Source organism: Hippocampus guttulatus, chromosome 2, assembly GCF_054856545.1.
Source record: "Hippocampus guttulatus isolate MCC_2025c chromosome 2, RoL_Hgut_1.0, whole genome shotgun sequence".
Taxonomy (NCBI): Eukaryota; Metazoa; Chordata; class Actinopteri; order Syngnathiformes; family Syngnathidae; genus Hippocampus; species Hippocampus guttulatus.
The window spans coordinates 22,682,657-22,702,337 of NC_141262.1; the positions used below are offsets into that span (position 1 = coordinate 22,682,657).

Consider the following 19,681-nt stretch of genomic DNA (forward strand, 5'->3'; position numbering starts at 1 on the left):
GATTTATTTATACACAGAATATCTGAAAATAAGCGGTTCACATGAGTTCAAATCCGGGTTAGATTTGGATCAGACACGGACGGGCTTTAACATAGACATGAACTGTTGTGTTTCCAAGCTCGACTGCTTCACCCCTCGGCCGCTTTGCTTTGCCTGTAAAGCGGACGCAGATTCCACAACAACCTCTGAAAGATAACCTGGCAACCCCCGCGCAAAGCCCATCGAGGTTCGACTTACTTGTGTCGGGGTGTTGCGCCTCGCTGTGAATCCCTGGTGCAACGCTTGCTGTGATGCTCCGTCGACCGGGTAGAATGCAGACGCCGGGACTCGAGTGCTACGGCTCGGATGGAAGTTTTCTCCGCGGTTGCCGTCTTTCGTGAAAGAACCGCCGCAAAACTCTTCCCTTTCCCTTCGCATCTCGTCTTCTCGTTCTTTATCGAGACGGTCGTTCTCCTTTGCCCTCTCGAGCTGGAGCTCCATCTGGCGTTCCCGTTCCCACAGTCTCACCATTTCCTGTCGGTCCTTCTCCCCGAGTCTCTCTCGTTCTACTTCCCTTTCCTGTCTTTCCTTCTCCTGCTGCATCTCGATTTCTCGCAACATGTTGTCCCTCTTTCTCTCCCTTGCACTCTCTTCCCATTCTCTAACCCGTTCGCTCTCCTTCTTTGGTCCGTCTCGGCTGCTACATACTGATGGCCTCCTGTCTTCCACTCTGTTTGGAAGCAGGGGCTTTTCTTGTTGAACCCCGCCCTGATAGGAGTACCTCCGTTGGTTTGTGTACGGACCTTGCTCCCCCTTCCTGGGACTCGAGAGTCCCGACAGCTTGGATCCGCCCGCAAACTTGCTCGTCTCCTCAAAAAACTTCCTCCGATCTGCAAATGGGAGGATGTCGGACTCCTCCGCTCGAGAACAGGAAGCAGAGCGGCCGCAGGAGGGTGCGGAGGTGGAGGTGAAGGCGCAAACGCCGTGCCTTGACTGGGTGACTCCTAACACACTCTCTCCAACGACGCCGTACAGTCGGCTGGGTTCCGGTTCCGGTTGGAGCTTATGCTCGGGGGTCCAACGCCAGCGGCGAGCTTTGCCCGCAGGAGCTGGCTCCTCCACAACTCGGACGCCAACACCAAAATTTGGAACACCGGTTTCCACAATTTGAACAGCTGTAGTTGTGGATGGTGAATTGTCACCGTTTTTTTGGATCGAAGGGATTAATTTCTCCTCCGGTGCGCACGTCCGCTTGGCGGAAGCATGAGTCGAAGCAAATTGAGCGCTGGTTTCTCTTTCTGTAACTTCAGGGCCCTGGTCTTCAGACTCGTCAGGGAGGTCCGCACCATCCTCTTCGTGGACGGTTTCGCCGCAAGAGAGCAATCCTCCTGGGCCAGCGCTCCGCTGAAGTTGAGCCTTCTTCCTCTGGATCTCATTCCGGAGGTTGGTTGCGAAGCGCTCGCTACGGCGGCGGTTTCGCCGATGGTTCCTCGACGGGTTTGGCTTTTTCGCGGCAACGTCAACGGCGACGCTGTCCTTCAAGTTGTTTTCACTTCTTCTCTCATCTGCCCTTTGCGCCTCCAGTAACGTATCAACACTGGCAGCCGCACTAAGAGGCTCAAAATCTCCTCCGAGTATTTGGTCAGGAACCAGCCCGCCCTGTGTTGATGGTGCCGTTGTGTCCTCGGGTACGCTCACAGAGCGTCCCCAAGGGTGATGATGCTGAATGACTCCCATTCCTTCCTCCAAAAACACAGATTCGGGGGTGGAGCTGCAGCTTTCGCCCCATTGGTTTGGCGGCTCCGGGCAATGTCTCTCTGACGGTTCTAGGCTCTCCGCTGGTCCTGGAGATACTGGACACCACTGGCTGCGAGGAGCATCTGAGGGATAGGGCTGACTGTACGGTTCTGGTGAGGAGTTGTTACTATTCAAGTGTGAACACTGAAGTTGCGTCTTTTCGAGGTCGTTCTGCCAATGAATATCTGCAGAGGCGGGGTGATTGATTTGAGACTGCTCAGGAACATCTAATGAGGCATGTGAAGTTAATGAAGCAGAACCAGCAGAGGCCTGAGAGAACTGATGTGTGGTTGTGTCCGCACCGCCCCTCATATCACATGCGCATCCTTCCGTTGGGCTATAGAAGCATTCTAAAGGTCCGGTTTGGCTGCCTTCTTCGACTTTGGGGAAGTCGTGATGAGTTGGAGAAGGCGCATTTTCCTCATAGGAAATATCTGTTGGAGCGGAAGCGCAATGTTTATTTGGAAGATGAGGGCAACTGGGGTTGTTCTTGAAACTGTCCCCGCCGTTTGGAGACTGGGTGGGATTGGTGTGTGCTTCTCGTCCGCATCCTCCATTTCTTATGACGTCAAAGTCCTCTACCCGCCTGTCCTCCTCGCAAGAACAGGAGGAGGGCCTCCCTTTGACCTCCACGGGCTTCTGCTTGGGTCGGGTCAATGACCTGAACTTCAAACCAACTCGCTGCGCCTCGGCCCGGGCCTCGCCGTAGTATAAACCTCCGTCGGCGGTGGCGGAGGTCGGACAAGTCGGCCCCAGGCTTTGGAGGAAACTGTCCACGGGGCACACGTCACCGGGCCTGAGCGGCACCATGGCGTAGTCGGACATGTTTGAGCTGGCGGAGAAGGAACTGTAGGCAGAGTCTCTCTGGCTATTGAAGAGTGCCGGGTCCACAGGTGAATTGTGCGAGTCGGGGTCAGGCTGCGTAACCGGCGTAGCTGTGTCCAAGCTCTCCATGGAGCCCAGGGAACTGCTCCGATCGGTGGACGAGTACGGTCGGCAAAACTGGCTCCACTGCATGGGCAGGTCACTTCAAGGAGACAGAGAAGGGATTTAGGAGGAAAGAAAATGCAGCCATCCCATTCACATACCGTAGCTCCATCGAGTGGATGCATTGTAGATTGCCTCCTGCGTCCAATAAATTAAAAATATTACAAAATAGGCCATTCATTGAAGGTGCGCCTCATAATGCAGTGCGCCTTTTAGTGCGGAAAATACGGTAAGTCTTATTCCTATGGGACAGTGTTCGCCAAAGAACTCGTCAGCATTACCCGCGCTAATCAACAGGTATACGTTTCAGGAAAAGACGATACAGCGTAAAATAAAAACTTTTCCACATCTTTGAAACACATTTCTACTCATTAAAACTCGCATACAATATTGAAAACGGAAGGCAGTGAGACAACGTAGCCATTGTCTCTGGGAATGAGAAGGAATGGTCAGCATACGTAAATGCCGTACTCGCTGACCTGGATGACACTGAGAAGAAGAGAGAAAAATGAGACGGGAGTAGGACAGGAAATGACAGTCACTCCTGGCCCAACGAGGCGCAGCGTGGAACATGCAAGCCAGCCGCTTGGCACAGACGGAGCGGCACCAAACACATTTCGAGCCTTCGGGTTGTGACAAAAACAAAAAAAGGGTCCCACACAAGCACCGTTTTTTTGGCCCTCTTCCCCTCTTTGTCCACTTGTTGTGGGAGTCACATGCCATTGTGCGTAGCTACGCGCCTGTGTGGATGAGATCAGGCAAAAGAACACACACACACACACACACACACACACACACACACACACACTTCTTGCCATTTTTAACAAGAATAAGAGACTAAAAGAGGTGCATGATTTCATTCATTCCCGTCGAACAAAGACAAAGGCTATTTGCTGTATTGTGAGTCAGTAAAGTTCCCGTTTCCGTCCAAGGACCAACAGTTTAATCTCCAGAAAATATCATAACACAAATATGCCTACGTGCCAGCACACTAATATACAACAAAGAAGGAGGAGGAGTCAACTTGGAAGTGGAAATACACTAGAACAGTGGTTATCAAAATGGGGGACCTGGACCCCCCCCCCCCCCCCCACTGCCCCCGGTGGTCTGCGAGCTAAAGCTTGGGGATCTGCAGAATAATTTGTCATGGGCCCTGGATGCTAAATAAACAAAACTTGTAAAACCAATGACTCCTCCCTTCCTTTGTTTTCAGCCAATCAAAAGCTCGAATGTGATTATGATGCATCATCGCATTCATCGAAATCTGGTTTCTTTACAACAAAGGTCATATTTCAGGAATATAGTCCTTTTGTTTCACAAAACACAACAAATGGTGTATTATTTTCTAGAATACAGCCCCATTCTATTTTGTAGAAATAAAGGTGGCTTTTCCACTAAAAAGGTGCCGTATTGCAAGAATAAAGTTTTATATTTATTTAATTAGCTTGTTAAACTTTGCTCCCTCATTAAACTGTCACAGGATCATATGACAACTTTATCTTGGGAAAGGGTTTACTGAAGTTGTTGGGGGGCGGAAATTGTCATCAATTGGTAGTTTTGCTGAATTGACATTTGGATTTTGAAGGGGTCCTTGGAAAATGCCTTCCGTGTAAGGGGTCCCGGGACCCAAAAAGTTTGAGAACTCAAAACCATTCGGACCTGTTGGTTTGTTTAACAAGCAACGTTACTTGTGATTCACCAAATCGGCCATCCGGACTGCCGAAACATTGTCAACGTTGTCGCTTGACATGTCGACACGCTTTGGATGGAACGACTACTGCAGCCCCGGAGGAACAATCAAACACCAAACAAACGATTTTGCTTGGCCGTTGCTTGGCTCACAGACAGACAAAGAACAGCTCATTGGGGGATCCGATTGGTTATCACACTCAAGTGTTGACACAGAGGGTTATAAATAGAACAAGGGCCTTCCTGCGTGGAATTAAAACACCACGATGTCAACTGTATGGTCGCGGGTTTTGGTTTTAGGGGCGCGGCAGTACTCCAATTGAACATTCCAGTGAATCCCAGTTAATTGGATTAGCGTAGTTCAGGGGTGCCCAAGCTTTCTTGATCTACTTTTCAAGTCCACCAACCTTCCACGATCGACCATTACCACACATGCACGCGCGCGCACACGCATGCCATCGTGAGCAACAGCCATAACGACCCCTAACATGAACGAAACATAACAATAAAGTAGAACCAAGAGTTTGTGCGTTTGTTAAAAGGAAATCAATGTACCATTTTAAAATGCTTCTCCTGGCGCTCCACCTTCCCATTTTTTTCCCAGTGCGATCGGTGAATCGCAAATGAAACAAAGTGAATGAGAACAATAATAATAATAAAGAAAGACATATCGCAACAGCTCTGATCGCAAGCTGCAATTGTAGACTGCTGACCGTTAACAACCTCTGCTGATGGGAGGTCACGCACCACAGTGGGTTTAAAGTGTCCCGCTTAAATACCTTTTTGTGAAAGTGAAACTGAGAGGATGCTTAGGACGCAAAAATATGTATTATATTAATAAAATGCACACAGACACACAAATATATATTTTTTGTTCTTGTGATCGACTTGGGACCAGTCCACGGGCTACCGGTTGGGCACCTGGCCCACGGGACAAAACCAACCAATCAGGGGGTTCAATCTGGCTTGTGATGACATAAATCAAATGATAGTTTTTTTACGTACTGTATACTGTCAAAATTCCAAAATAACTCACGGTTCTAAATCTGCAAAATAGCGGTGGCGTGAACGGTTCACCATGAATAATCGGAAGACGCGTCGGATTAGAACGGCTCACCTGTTGTCACTCGTATTCCAGGTTAGCGTGCAGGCGCAGGGGTGGAGGTGCATGGCAGGTGGAGCGGGAGGCGGGGGCAACGGGGGGGAGTCGGCCGGGAGAGGCGGGCAGGGCGGGTGAGGCGGGGGCAGTTCGGTCGGAAGCCAGGAGGGAGCCCTGATGTGTGGGATGCTGCGCCTGCAGAGACAAGCGGGGAAAAAGGTGAACAGTAAGCGGCATGTACACCCTACTCACAAAACGTTCGGGATATTGGGCTTTGGGGTAAAATTTCACACTATCAACTTTCCAGGGGAACTTCAAATGTTTCACTAGTTTTGCTACAGGACAACTTGCTGTTGTCCAACAAAGTGCTGGACACTGCCCAAAAGATTTAATGACGCAATAAGAAACGGTACTTGAAGAGTACTCTTGTCACGCTGCTTGTCACGCTCCCAACTCTCCGCCTATGCTTTGTCAACAAAATTGTTTCAAGTACACCTCTGCACAACATTGTATTACCATTAACAACGACAAAACAAAGAAACAAAAACAGGTTAAATTACAGCAACAAATAACTTTTCTAACATTGTTTTTTTTTTAATATCTCTCCGCCTTTCTTTTCATCCCTGTTAGATATTTTTTGTATCTGTTAAAGGTTTGTTCACTGCACTTCAAATCTCCTGCAGTGTATCCATGTACATGTTGTCGGTGCAAAACAACAACAAAAAAATCCCTTTACTTAATACTCCCTTGCACATACTCTGACAAAGAGTGACAGCGCCACTGCCACCTACTGTAGTAGATGTGTAATTACAATTTAGTCTGGCAAAAAAAAAAAAATAGGATGTTCCCTAGAGTCACACATGCCCCCCACACTGGCATTGCACCGTACCCCCCCCCCCCCCCCCAGGAGGCTCTGCCCCACGATTTGAGAAGGACTGGTATACACGTGTACATATACCTGAATACACACTACATCAACTGGTCACAGTTGATCTCACAAACTAAACAGCCAAAATCTGACATGACACCATAAATTCTTGTCTGCTTGTCATTGCACTAAAATGCACCCTAACCCCCGCCCTTGAAGAAAACAAAATGATGGAAGGCCGGATGTTGGGCACCATGAGGGAAAAGAAAGGAAGGGAAAGCCTTTCTGATTGTTTTGGGTAACGCAGAAACATTTCCGAGACAAGCACGCTCATCCTCGCACGTCTGGAACAAAGCACCCAAGCGGGAAATAAACAAGCGCTAAGTTTCGCCTCACCCGCAACTTAGTGACGATTCAAAGCGATACCTAAATGAAGAATCGGTTTTCTGGACCGTTCCATAAATTCTGGCTGGTGCTGTGCCAGGCAACGACGACTGCACGCTCGCTCTCGCCTCATCCCAATGAAACTTTGTTGCAAAGACTTTTGTGGAGGTTCCAAAAAGCGCTTTGGATTTACAAGAGGCAGACACTGAACCCACAATGAACGACAAAGTTGAACTCGTGATAGAAGTCCAAAGCGAAGAGTCAGAATTGAAAGAGAGATCTGCTGGAATGTCCCACTTGGTGGCAACAGTTAAGCGATAGCGCAAAAGGTCAAGGCGCATAATCTGAGTCACACACACAGTCTCGGTACACATTACATTAGCCCGCCAATGCCAGACAAAAAGATAAGCGGCCAGACGTAGACGATAAGAGCTTCTGTCGCTCACAAAGGCTCCACAAGAACTTGATCGAGTTGACGCGGAAACCCACCCGAGTGATGAGCAGAAGCATCCAGAGGCACATTTCAAGTTCAACGCATTCGCTCCCCAAGTCCAAACAATGAAGCCTGTGAGATCCCGGATTCTGGGATCAAGCCCCTCCCTTCCACTGGAACCGGCGCGACCGGAGCGCCCGGCTGTGACCACCAGGGGGGCTCGGAAAAATGCTCCCTGCAAGGAGCCCGCGTCACCCGCGGCTCCAGACTAAGCGGGAAAGCCCTGGCGTGGATCCTCACGTCCCCTCTCCATTCTCCCCCCCCCCCCTTCTTCCTCACTCCTACTTCTCGCTGGAAGGCAAAATGTGACTTTTTCTCACTCCCACCCTCTCTCTCTCTCCCTCTCTCTCTTTCTTTTCCCCCCCATCGTTGCCTGCCTCCCTTGCATGCAGGATGTGTGAGTCAGTCCAAGGGGAAGTTTGCGGAGGGCAGATAAAGTGCGGCACCGCCACTAAAATAATAGCAAAGGGTTCCGCAATATTGTTGTTTGATGGGGAGGAAAAATGCAGAGGCACTTCCTCCTAAGTGGCTTTGAGTAAAGATGACAAGACGAGGGGGCTTTTTCCATTCCCAAAACAAGATCTGGCGAAAGACGAGCACCGAACGAGAACGGTCGCTCTGATTCAAATATGACCAAAATAACGAGCCGACCACCAGAAAGAATTTCTGCAGGTGGAGGTGGTCCTCAAACTGGTATCTAGTGACCTACCCATCTAGAGCTTCAGAAGGGACGGTATTTCAAGTCCACCCAATAAAAGTTCTGATGTTTTAGTAGGCTTTTCCTGAGCCCGTCTCCTGCGAAAAGGTTTTCCGAACTACTGTGACTCGGTAATCTGCAGTAATGTTAATCGTTTCTCGTAGAGAATAAAAAATATATGCCTGTGAAGATTATGTTGTCTGTCTACCTGTGCTGCTGCACTTTGCGTTCAAATTGCTGAAAACAAAACTTCGTTGGCCTGTTTATGGCGTTTTGGTTTGTTTATTAGCATTAAGATGAACCGACTTATCTGAAGCAAAGCAATGCGGTTGTTTTAAATATTCACAGGATCATTTACTGGCTTGAAGCCTCTTTTTTGAAGCTTTGTTTTCCATCCGCCAAAGTGCCACTTCTTGTTGTGCCCATAGTGCTGCGGCGTGTATTTAACGACAACTAACGACCTGAGGCCACAAGTGGCCTCAAACGATTTCCTGGGCAGACTCCATGAGGATGTATGTTACATACATGCTTGTCAGATTCCTGACATTCCGCATGTTGGCTTCAAAGGGCTAACACGGGAAAGCCGAAACAAGCTCACTTCCTCCACTTGTTGCCATTGTGTCGTTGCCTGCCGTTGGGAACTATTTGTTTGCTTTACGGCTCTCATGGTGTGTGTGTGGGTGTGTGTGTGTGTGTGCGCACGTTCGTGCAATCAGTTTATCATCACACAATTTTGGACACAGGCACTAATTACACCTAAAGGGAACGATGAAGTGTTTGGTTAAAAAAAAAAATTGCTGATATAATTTACTTAACATGAGCCAGAGCTACGGCTTGTGGAGGCCCAAGGAAAATTACATTGGCATAGCGACACAGAGGCGCAAAATCTGATTGGACAAAAAAAAAAAAAAAAAAAGATCAGACTGGAAGCAACGTAGCCAAGAAAAATGCAAGCAAAAAAAAACCCATCTGTGCATGCTTGGTGCATGAGATGTGATCCGTTTGCCCCATTTTTACAGTTGACTCCTTTAGTGAATTCGGACCACAGTAATGGCAAAAAAATAAAATAAAAAATAGTGTATAAAAGTATAAAACAAAAGTCGGATGGATATGTATACATGAAGACAGAGACATCACTCCTCAGCAGTAATATCAGTGGTTCTTCACAGAAGATAAAGAATATGCAACTGAATACTATTGCATTATCTGTCTACATGTGTTCTGGCACTGTTGGTGCTTAAAAATAAAAAAAAGAGAGAGAGAGCGGGAGAGAGAGCTGTCTTGAGGAATCCCAAGAATGTGTTTTGGTGGTTTGGGGAAGCAATGGTGGCGGGGAGGGGGGGGGGGTCAGACTATTGTGTTGCAAGCTTCTTGGCACCGCAGACTTCAGTCCTGCACAGGTCCCAGAGAGCCAGTGGCACTACACCGATACAATGGTGTGTGTGTGTGTGTGTCCATTGAGTGGTCTGCAGTCAAACTACCAAACAATCCCAAGCATATATGTGAGCCAGCAAAAGCCTTTGTGGCACTCTGAACCAGCATCTGCGAACAACAGATAAGCACCAGTCAGCAAGCTCAGCGCAAGCCTTGTGATTGTTTTGCGTGGACCAACCGTCTGCAGCTGTGCTTCATTCCCAACTAGGTACGAATTGCTCTTTCCATTTTTGAGTGGCAATCGAAAATAACTGGACTCTATCCAAACTAATGATACACCGATTTGTGTTGTCCCCCCGGTGGCCAACTCCACATTGGTCCCGCTGCACCCTCCAGGCTTGCCCTCGATCGTCCGTTCCGCTTCCTATTCCATCACCGGATGTTCACTTCCCATCGAGGCAGCTTTGGCAAAAGTGCTCACATGCCATATTCAACTTGAAGTACAGATAAATGTTAAAAAAAGAGAGGCTCATAAAAGTAGAGCAATTAATTGAAAATTCAAGTACAGATGACAAAATGCACTTTTACATAGTCAATGTAAAGTTACACGACAAAAAAAATGTTTTGATCATGAAATGGGGAGAAAATAAATCCATAAATTTGACCTGAAAGCCAAATATCCCAAACATTTGGTGAGTAGTGTTCTTGTATTTGTTTTTGCAGGCCAGAAGCCGCTGCTTTTTATTTATTTATTTTTTTTGCAACAGACAACGCAACACACGTTTGCCAACAAGTACTCGTGTAGCCGACACGCTCAAACAACTCTCTTCAATAAGGCCGTGGCTGGGGAATATCTTGCTTCTCCGAATCCGTTGCATCATAGTTAATGATTCCTGGGTCACAGCACTGCTCTCGAACTCCGCAAGATGTCATGAGTGCATAAAAAATAAGTCCTCCAGTAAAATACACAGTCAGGAAGCCTGAATAATAGACTCAAGTACAACATTTGTACTTGGTTGCTTTCCGCCGCCGCAAAAACACACATCTTGTTCTCTCCTTCCCTCAAATGTCCATTGTTGGACAGGACGCGGCTTTGGGAAGAAGAGGAAATTGCGCACAACTGGAGGAATGTCCATTTGCGGCAGGTCTCTGAAAACAGGAAGGACAGCGGGAGGAACATTTCCAGGTGAAGGCGACAAAACCTTCCCAACGAACTTTCCCATTCACAAATGAATGATGGGGACTGTTACGAAAACAAACAAAAAAAAAGAGCGAAAAAACTTCAAGTGACCACAGTCATGTTGGGATGAAACTGGCGAAAGTAAGTGAACGTGAACAAAGATGGCACTTTTTCAGATTTGCATTCTTGAACCTCACTGGCTTGTTTAAGCGCACCGTGTCAACAAAAAAAATAATAAAGCATCGGTGCTGAAAACGGACCCGAACATAAACCGCCATCCCCCCGAGCTTCTGGCCAGCGCATGGAATTCCCGTGGTTTCCCTTATTTAGCGCAGCGCCTCTTTCTGTCGGGAAACTAGGAAGCTGGTTGGGAACATCTTGGTTAGGAGTGATGTGTTAATTGTCCATCACAAGATTTCAAAATCCATCTGCGATCTGATCAACATCAGCCCAGATACACACACATAACCCCCAACCAACAAAAAAAACATAACACAACCACTACATCCCAAAAACATTACAGAGCCTCCTGCAAAAGAGGAGCTTGGCTTCCACACACTAACACCATCCAGCAAAAATCAAAAATGCTGTGCGAGGGTTTGCGCGTGGCTCCTGCTTTGAAAAAGCTTTTATGTTCCTCAAAAAAGTCACAGAAGCAGGGCTGGGAAAACTTTGGCACTCCAAGGCCACCTTGGCTTTTTTTTTTTTTCAAAACGGGCAGATGGGACAACTCAGTCAGACACTTCAAATATTGATATAAAACTGGTTATTTTTGGTTAAAAACAACACATTTATAAAAATGTCTAATCACTTTATAATTAATGATTGAATTAAATAAGTCATGAAAATGTAGAAATTTATTATACTGGTGTGGGCAAACTTTGGTACTGTGATTGGACTCGTGACATTTTTAAAAAGGGACAAGATCACGAATAAATGAGGTTAAAAAACAAAACCAAAAAAAACCCTAATGTTGATTTCATCAACAACAACAAAAATATTATTTTCCCCCAAACGTTATCATTTATAAAATGGAAGCTAGGCTTTCATGAATCTGCTCCAAAAAGTCAAACTAAAACCAAATCATACAAAAACCAAAGCAAGATTTCCAATCTGAAATAATGTTAATCCAATTAATCTGTTCCAGAAAGCTAACGATATTAAGAAAAACATCTATTTTTTTGAGAATATTGACGATTTAACATATAGAAAGCAATATAGAATAAATACAAATGACAAATAAAATTGATAAATGAGCTTTAAACAGCAATTTTACTTTTTATGAACATAATACTCTTTTCCCATGTAAGCATTCGTTAGCACCCTCTATTGGTAAAAGGTTTATCCTGCAGCTAAGCAGTGAATGACTGAAGCTTCACTGAGTGACCGGGATGAAACGTTGCCTCAAAAAATAGTCGTAAAGCAAATCTCAAGAAATGTGAGGCATACGAAATCCGAGGATTGGCTTTAAGTGTGAAGGTAAGTACAAGCTATAAGACTGATTCCAAGCTCGTTGTGGTTGGAAAAACGGATGGGCCGATTTTTACCTCCTGACGGCGAGCTTGAGGATCCTGTAAGAGCCCTTGATGAGGATGAGCGCCTCCTGGCGGCTGCCGTAAAGAACCGAGCCGTTGATGTTAATCAGCTCGTCGCCAACTTTCAGCCTCTCGCAGCGGGCCGCCTTCCCTCCCTCCTCGATCTGGACCACACAAGGACACGCAGGCACACACGGGGAGAAAGTTATCCTCAGGCGCGAATTTGTGAGGCGAGTGTCACCATGGCAACTTTTCCTTTCTTTGCGGCGCATCTTGAGACGGCCCGCACAAACTCACATTCCTCTACAATGCGTGTGCATGTGCGTGCATCCAGACAGAGTGAGGTCACATTCAGCATTTGAGAACGCGAGACAGAGAAGAATAGCTTCTCTGTGCGCTTTCCACACACACGCGCGCACACACACACACACACACACAGGTCAGACACACCCTTTTTTTTTTTAAGTCCCAAGTGGTAAATTCACTTCATTTGTGTGTGTGTGTGTGTCGTGGCTCACTGCCCATGATTGTGCCCTGGAAAAATCAAGAAAATCCCACATTGGCAACAATCTGTCAGCACTCCACAATCACCTGACGCACACATGCGCAGGCGCGCGCGCGCGCGCACACACACACACACACACACACACACACAGCTAACTGTATTTAACAAGAGCCTCTTTCATCACAAACAATCACCGACAGTCTGATGAGTGTGAGTGTGCATTTGTGTGCTCAGACAGACAGATTTACACACTTAAACTACCATAAAGTGCAGAAGTGTGTGTGTGTGTGTGTGTGTGTATAAGGCGGTGCCTACGCGTGAAAAGGCTGTAAGTGAAACCTTACATTAGTGCGAGGTCGAGACCGAGAAAATAACAGGATTCTCGCTGGGAGAAAGTCTGTCAACTGTGTGTGTGTGTGTGTGTGTCTTTGCACACATGGAAAAATGACACAAGCACTGCAAGTGCAACACGCGTGATTTGTTTGAGGATTCAATGATGCAGCGACACAAAAATAAAAGTATTCGGTCATTCTTTATCCTCTGCATAGAATGACAAATATCAGTGCCATACTGATGAGCTAAGAGGAGTTGAGATACCTCAATGAATTGTACGCCTTGGATTTTTTTCTTATTCAAATACACAATTTTGAGTGGGGTGGGGGTTGCTGGAACGGATTAATGGCATCTTTATTCATTTCGGTGGTAAATTATGGTTTGGGATACGAATGCTTTGAGAATCAAATGTGGCAAGTGCATCCAACTTTCAACAAGTCAAGTCAAGTCAACAGTATTTATAGAGCACTTTCAAACAGCCATCGCTGCATACAAAGTGCTGTACATGGAGCAATTTAACATGCACAATAAACAGTAAGACAAATCGGTAATAAAGGCGGTAGAAAGCACCAAACAGTAAAACCAAGAACAAATCTAAGTCATGCTAAGTCGAATGCCAAAGAATACAAGTGAGTTTTGAGGAGGGTTTTGAAGATGGGCAGCGAGGAGGCTTGCCGAATGTTCAGTGAGAGGTCATTCCAGAGAGAGGGACCAGCAACAGAAAAGGCTCGATCCCCTCTGAGCCTCAGTTTAGTTCTTGGTACTTCTAATAAGGTCTGGTCCACAGACCTGAGGCGCCGGGCAGGTGTGTAGGGGCGGATGAGCTCAGAGAGGTAAGGTGGCGCAAGATTATTCAGAGATTTGAAAACAAATAAGAGGATCTTGAAAATAACTCTAAAATGAATGGGGAGCCAGTGAAGGGATGCCAGAGTAGGAGTTATGTGCTCCCTCTTACGAGTACCAGTCAAGAGGCGAGCAGCGGCATTCTGGACCAGCTGAAGGCGCTTAATGGAGGACTGGCTGACTCCAAAGTAAAGGGCATTGCAGTAATCGAGCCGGGATGTGACAAAGGCATGAATTACCATCTCAAAGTGTTCATGTGAGAGGAGAGGTTTTATTTTGGCCAGCTGTCTAAGGTGAAAGAAGCTGGATTTAACAACGGCACCAATTTGCCGATCGAGTTTGAAATCACTGTCCAGTTTAAGGCCCAAGTTTGAGACTGTTGACTTAAGATAAGGAGACAGGGGGCCCAAGTCTACAGGATGGAATGTACAAGGGCCACTGGGACCAAACAATATCACCTCTGTCTTCTTTTCATTGAATCTCAAGAAATTCTGTGCCATCCAGGTTTTGATTTCTTCCAGACAGGATAGGAGTGGTCTTAATGAGAAGGCGTCTTTCTTGCTCAGTGGGACATAGATCTGGCAGTCATCTGCATAGCAGTGGAAGGGAATACCATGTTTCCTTAAGATGGAACCCAATGGGAGCAGATACAGCGAGAACAGCAGAGGCCCCAGAATTGAGCCCTGTGGAACACCACATGACAGGGGAGCAGTGCGTGACTCAGAGCAGCCAAGGCTGACACAGAAGGTTCTGTCAGCTAAATAGGACCTAAACCACTCAAGAGCACTGCCACCAATGCCCACCAAGTGCTGCAAACGAGTCAGCAGAATACTGTGATCCACTGTATCAAATGCTGCAGTTAAGTCCAATAAAACTAGACACACGTGGTCTCCAGAGTCATTTGCCAGGAGGATGTCATTAGAAACGCGTAACAGGGCTGACTCCGTGCATTGTCTTGAAACCTGACTGGAAGACCTCCAAGAAGTTGTTCATCCAAGAAAAATTTCAACTGCATGTGCACCACTTTTTCCAGAATTTTGGAAATGAAAGGCAGTTTGGAAATGGGCCTGAAACTTGACAGCACATCTGGATCAAGACCAGGTTTCTTGATCAAGGGTTGGACCACAGCATGTTTAAACTGTTGGGGAACTACACCAGAAGAGAGGCTGCTGTTGATGATATCCAAGACTGATGCGCCAACACTCGGGAGAACCTCCTGAAAGAAGTGCGGGGGAAGAGAGTCGCAAGGGGAGCCAGATGGCTTCGTCTGGCGAACTACATCCTCCAAAAGCGCCAAGGACACAGTTTCAAAAGAATTTAGCACAGCTGAACATGGAACATGGACAGAGGGGTCAGATGCGGTATTTGAGACCGGAGTCCTAGCTGTAGAGACCGTGTCAATGAAAAACTGAAGGAATCTGTTGCACATCTCGGGTGAAGAATCCGAGCAAGTAGGCAGAGGGGGTTTGAGTACAGAATCTATCGTTTTAAATAGTGCGCGTGGGTTGTGACGGTTAGCTTGAATAAGGTCCGACAGATATGCTCTTTTGGCCTCTTTTACTGTGAGCTGGTAGTTACGCCAGCAGTCTTTCCAAATTTGATAAGAGACATGCAATTTGTCATTTTTCCACTTGCGTTCGGCTTTGCGACACCCCTGCCTAGCTGCGCGGGTAATGTCGTTAAACCATGGCTCGGGATTAGGTTTTGGGAGCACAGTTTTTGAAGGAGCCACCAGATACAGGATGGCACGGCATGATGAGTTGAACCAAGAGGTGAGTTCCTCTGTGTTAGACGAGGGTACGCAAAGGTTATCAAAGGCACCAGAGAAACGACTAGCAGTGCGAGGGTTAAAAATTCGGCGTTTAAAACTAGGAGCGGCAGATTTCACAGCAGCATGCGATAAGACTACGTCAAATAAAACTGCCATGTGATCAGAAATCCCATTTTCAAGGACTTCCAGATTTGACACCGGTAGATCATAAGCAAGGACAAGGTCTAAAATATGACCTTGTTCATGTGTCGGGCTGGTCACATACTGCACGAAATTAAAAGAGTCGATAAGTCTTAAGAAGTCCTTTGCTAGCGTTTTTTTCCGGACAGCACACATGGATATTAAAATCCCCCATTAGGAGGATATGATCATATCTCAGCCTGATTTCCGCAAGAAAGGTTGAAAAGTCGCTTAAAAAGTCTTTGTTGTATTTAGGAGGACGGTAAATGACAGCACAAAGCACCGGGAAAACACGACCGACTTCAAAGAAGGTTGCTTCAAAGCTGGTGGCCGATGTGGTGAATGTGCACCGTTTACATTTAAAATTGTTCTTAAAGATGCTCACCGTTCCTCCACCACGGCCTGATGTCCTCGGGGTATCGAGGAAACCACAGTCAGGTGGCAACAATTCAAGCAAAGCGTTGTACTCACCAGTACCTGCCCAAGTCTCCGTCAGACACAGGAAATCCAAGTCATTGGAAAGGAAATACTCCCTCAGAATATGGGTCTTGTTCGTCAGCGACCGGGCGTTTAACAACGCGATCCTTGTGGGAGTAGCAACGGGAGGGATTGCCTCTGCCGATCGCCGAGCCCGGGGGAATTCCCTCAAAAGCTTTCGCTGGATTCCTCCCCGAGAAAGGCGTGGGGGGTAGAAATGCCGTGGCGCGATGGGAGAGCCAACGACTGTTGGCAAGCACGAGGCGACGGGGTCGAGGGCACACCACGCCGGAGCGATCGAAGTGTGTCTCAGATCCCGTTTTAGCTTCACGAGCTGACCGCTACGTTTGCCGCGGCGGCGGCGACGGCGGCGGCGCTTCTGTGAAGGGGGCGAGCGAACGCGGAAGAGATTAGCCGGCAGGTTAGCCAAGAACGGAGGTAGCGTCTTTTCACCACCGTCTTGCCAAAACGCGGCCGAATCTCCGACGTGTTGTTGAATCAATAACAACGATCGGCGATCATAAACCAACCGAGACGCTGTTAGGGAGGTAACAAGCATTGCGAAAAGAAAAAAAACCCGAAATGGCAGGAGCGTCGCCGAACACACTGGCGCACAAGCGGCCATCTTGGGCTTTCATGTATTGATATAAAGGGACGAAATAAGTAGAATATCAATTAGAAAGAATCTAGAATGAGTTGCTTGCGTGTGTCCGTGCACACAAAGTGCTACCTGACCAAAATGCGCCACATGTTTGTCACCCTCTCCAGGAGAAAAGAGTTCTGGAGGCTCCTCAGACCCCTACTTTAGGTGTCCTGACCACAGATGGGTACAAGTCAAACATGCTCTCAGGAAGTATCAAATCTCAACCTCCAGGTCTCTCGCCATTACGTCTTGAGCAAGAGCCAAGTCGCGTGTTTTTGCACCAAGTCCCGATAACTGTACACCACCTCTCTGAGCTTTCAAAATGTGACAACAAGTCGTCATGCGGTGGCGCTATCACCCTCCCCCCCCCACCCTCCCGGCCGTTAGCCATTCAGAAGAAGAACATCTGTGAGCGTTTGAGCCACAACAAAGCAGCCCTCAAAAAGAGTTCAAAGACCTCCAAGTGGTGAGGCCTCCTTGGAGAACAAGGAGAGGAACCCGCCGCACGCTGGACAAATACGCTTTGGACCTCTGCCCTCCGCTCGCAGCCGTGTGAGCTTCTCCTCCCTTCCTCATACAAGGCCTTCTTTATCAAGGCGGGATGAAGGGAAGGGGCCCACATGGAAAAAGGAAAAACTCCCACGCTCACGCACCAGCCGCAGGTTACGAGCCGCCGCCGCTCGCACTTGTTATTTATTTTCTTGCTTGATGATGCGGGTTGTGAGCCAGCTTCAAATGCGCCGGCGCTACCGTCAAGTGAGCGCCGGCGCACTTTTAGCTGTTTGTTGAATAGGACAGTCTAATATGCAAACAAAATCACGACACTTGCAAGGAGAAGATGCTAAATAGATGTTGTCGGAGCTCTTGTGGTCACTCGCTAGGCCCCTCCCCCTTAAAGGCACACATCAACACACAAACCACGTGTCACTTACGGCTTCATTACACTTTAGAAAAGCAGTTGAATTATCTTTTACTATTTCACATCACAGTGCCTGCCCGAAGTCGTGTTTGGCGAAGTTTCAAACTGTGCAACACAAAACCCAACTTGATGTTCCCAAAGTAGCTCCCATGACTGGAGCAGGAAGGGGCGGAGTCGGGTCGGTGACGCATACAATGAGAGTTTTGTCTCCCATTTTCCACCTCCGCCTTGACTCGACTCTCGCCGAGCTTCGTCGCCGCTGCCCTTTGCTCGATTGCGCCGCCCGGCAATTCAAATTTCAAAGTGGCAAGAAACGGTAAACATGACAACGCAAACAAAATGGGAGGATGACAAAGTAGGGCTGATGGATGAGCCGAGCAGAAGCGCAACGCAATGTTCCCGGCGAGAATGAATCATGCCGTCATGTGGTGAAGAAGGCAACATTTTGCAGCAATACACAGACCTGACATCCTCAGAAAACAAATTGGGTTTTTCGTCTTTTGCAAAACTGTCCATAACCACAATTCCAGGAAGTCAGTCAATGGAGGTCTTATACAAGCGCTTCCAGGAAACAACTTTCAGATAGGGGACGCGAAAAAAAAAACTGCTTTATTCAGCTAGTTCAATATGAAACAATTGAAATCACTTGAGTTTAAATTGCACTTATGAGGTACTTAATGTCATGTTAATATATTAACATTCATTGCTTCGATTAATTCGAGCTGCATCTATTATTGGCAATTTTGATATTCTTTCCATCTGAAAAGCGCTACTTCTATTGTGTGTGTGTGTGTGCGCGTGTGTGTGTGTGTGGCTTAACAGCATCCGTCAAATGTGACTCACTCGCGATAAACAGCAGTTTGGCAAATAGTCAACAAGTGGTCAAGAAATGCTTTCAAATCACTAGCTCGATGCAAACGCTAACGAGCGATTACGTTCTATTGGTTCTCGTCTGCAATGGATGACTGTAATATTAGTGCCATACTGATGAGCTGAGAGGAGTTGTAACTTTTTCATTGAGCGGGATACCCATTTGTCTGTCTATACTGCCCCCGGGTGGCCAAAGCAGAAAAGAGCAACACAATGGCCGTCCAGCTGACAATGTGACCAAAAAAAATGGTTTGAATTCATTTTCATTCCACAAACCCAATTCCGATGAAGTTGGGATGTTGCGTTGGGCACAAATAAAAACAGAAAATCTTTTCTCTGTCGTGTGCTCAACTCAATATAGATTGAACAGGACTTGAAAATCATTGTACATATAGATAATATTACCGTGTGCATTTATCAAATACGAGATTACGGAATGCTATTTTTCCTGATTAAAACCCACATTTTTGTTGCATTTCGTGGAAGGCTCCAATGGATTCAAGGCAATTTCACAACAAATTCAACTGGCATCTTAAGATACTGTCGCTCAGCTTTGAAATGGAGCAACAACAAAATTGACTGGAACCTCCGCTCGCTGTCCAGACGCCGCCTGGGAGAAAGCCCTTTAGGCTCCAGATTACAGATAGACACATTCCAGACCCACCCCAACACACACGCACGCAGGCACGCACACAAACACACACACACACACCTGAACGTCGGCACGATATGCACAGAGACACACCAAAGTCCAGAAATCATTAGACAGGATGCACACGAACTCAGCAGGGAGACCAACAACAAACTTGTGCAGGTACACAATGTTGTCTGAAAACACACCCGCGCATGCACACAAGTTTTTGTCGCATGGGTCGTGCAAGGTGCACTTGCTTCATGAATACTTGCCGTCTCGCTCATCATTTTCTACACAACTGACAACTGCTGCCACCCCCCCCGCCCCCCCCCCCCCCCCCACACACACACGTTTCTGCTGTGTCAGGCAAGTCGCACGCGCACGCCCCGGACAATAGCATCTCTATCTGATGGCATCCTTGTCC

The 19,681-nt window shown here is 47.2% G+C and overlaps 1 protein-coding gene across 1 annotated transcript in view; it reads right to left on the bottom strand.

Moving 5' to 3' along the window:
- shroom4 (shroom family member 4) overlaps nt 1-19,681 on the bottom strand; it is a 29,959-nt gene that overhangs the window by 6,693 nt on the left and 3,585 nt on the right. The window contains exons 3-5 of the mRNA XM_086103505.1: nt 12,095-12,246; nt 5,570-5,746; nt 238-2,803 (exon numbers count right to left, since the gene is read on the bottom strand). Coding sequence (XP_085959631.1) covers nt 238-2,803; nt 5,570-5,746; nt 12,095-12,246 — 2,895 coding nt within the window. The remainder of the gene's footprint in view (nt 1-237; nt 2,804-5,569; nt 5,747-12,094; nt 12,247-19,681) is intronic.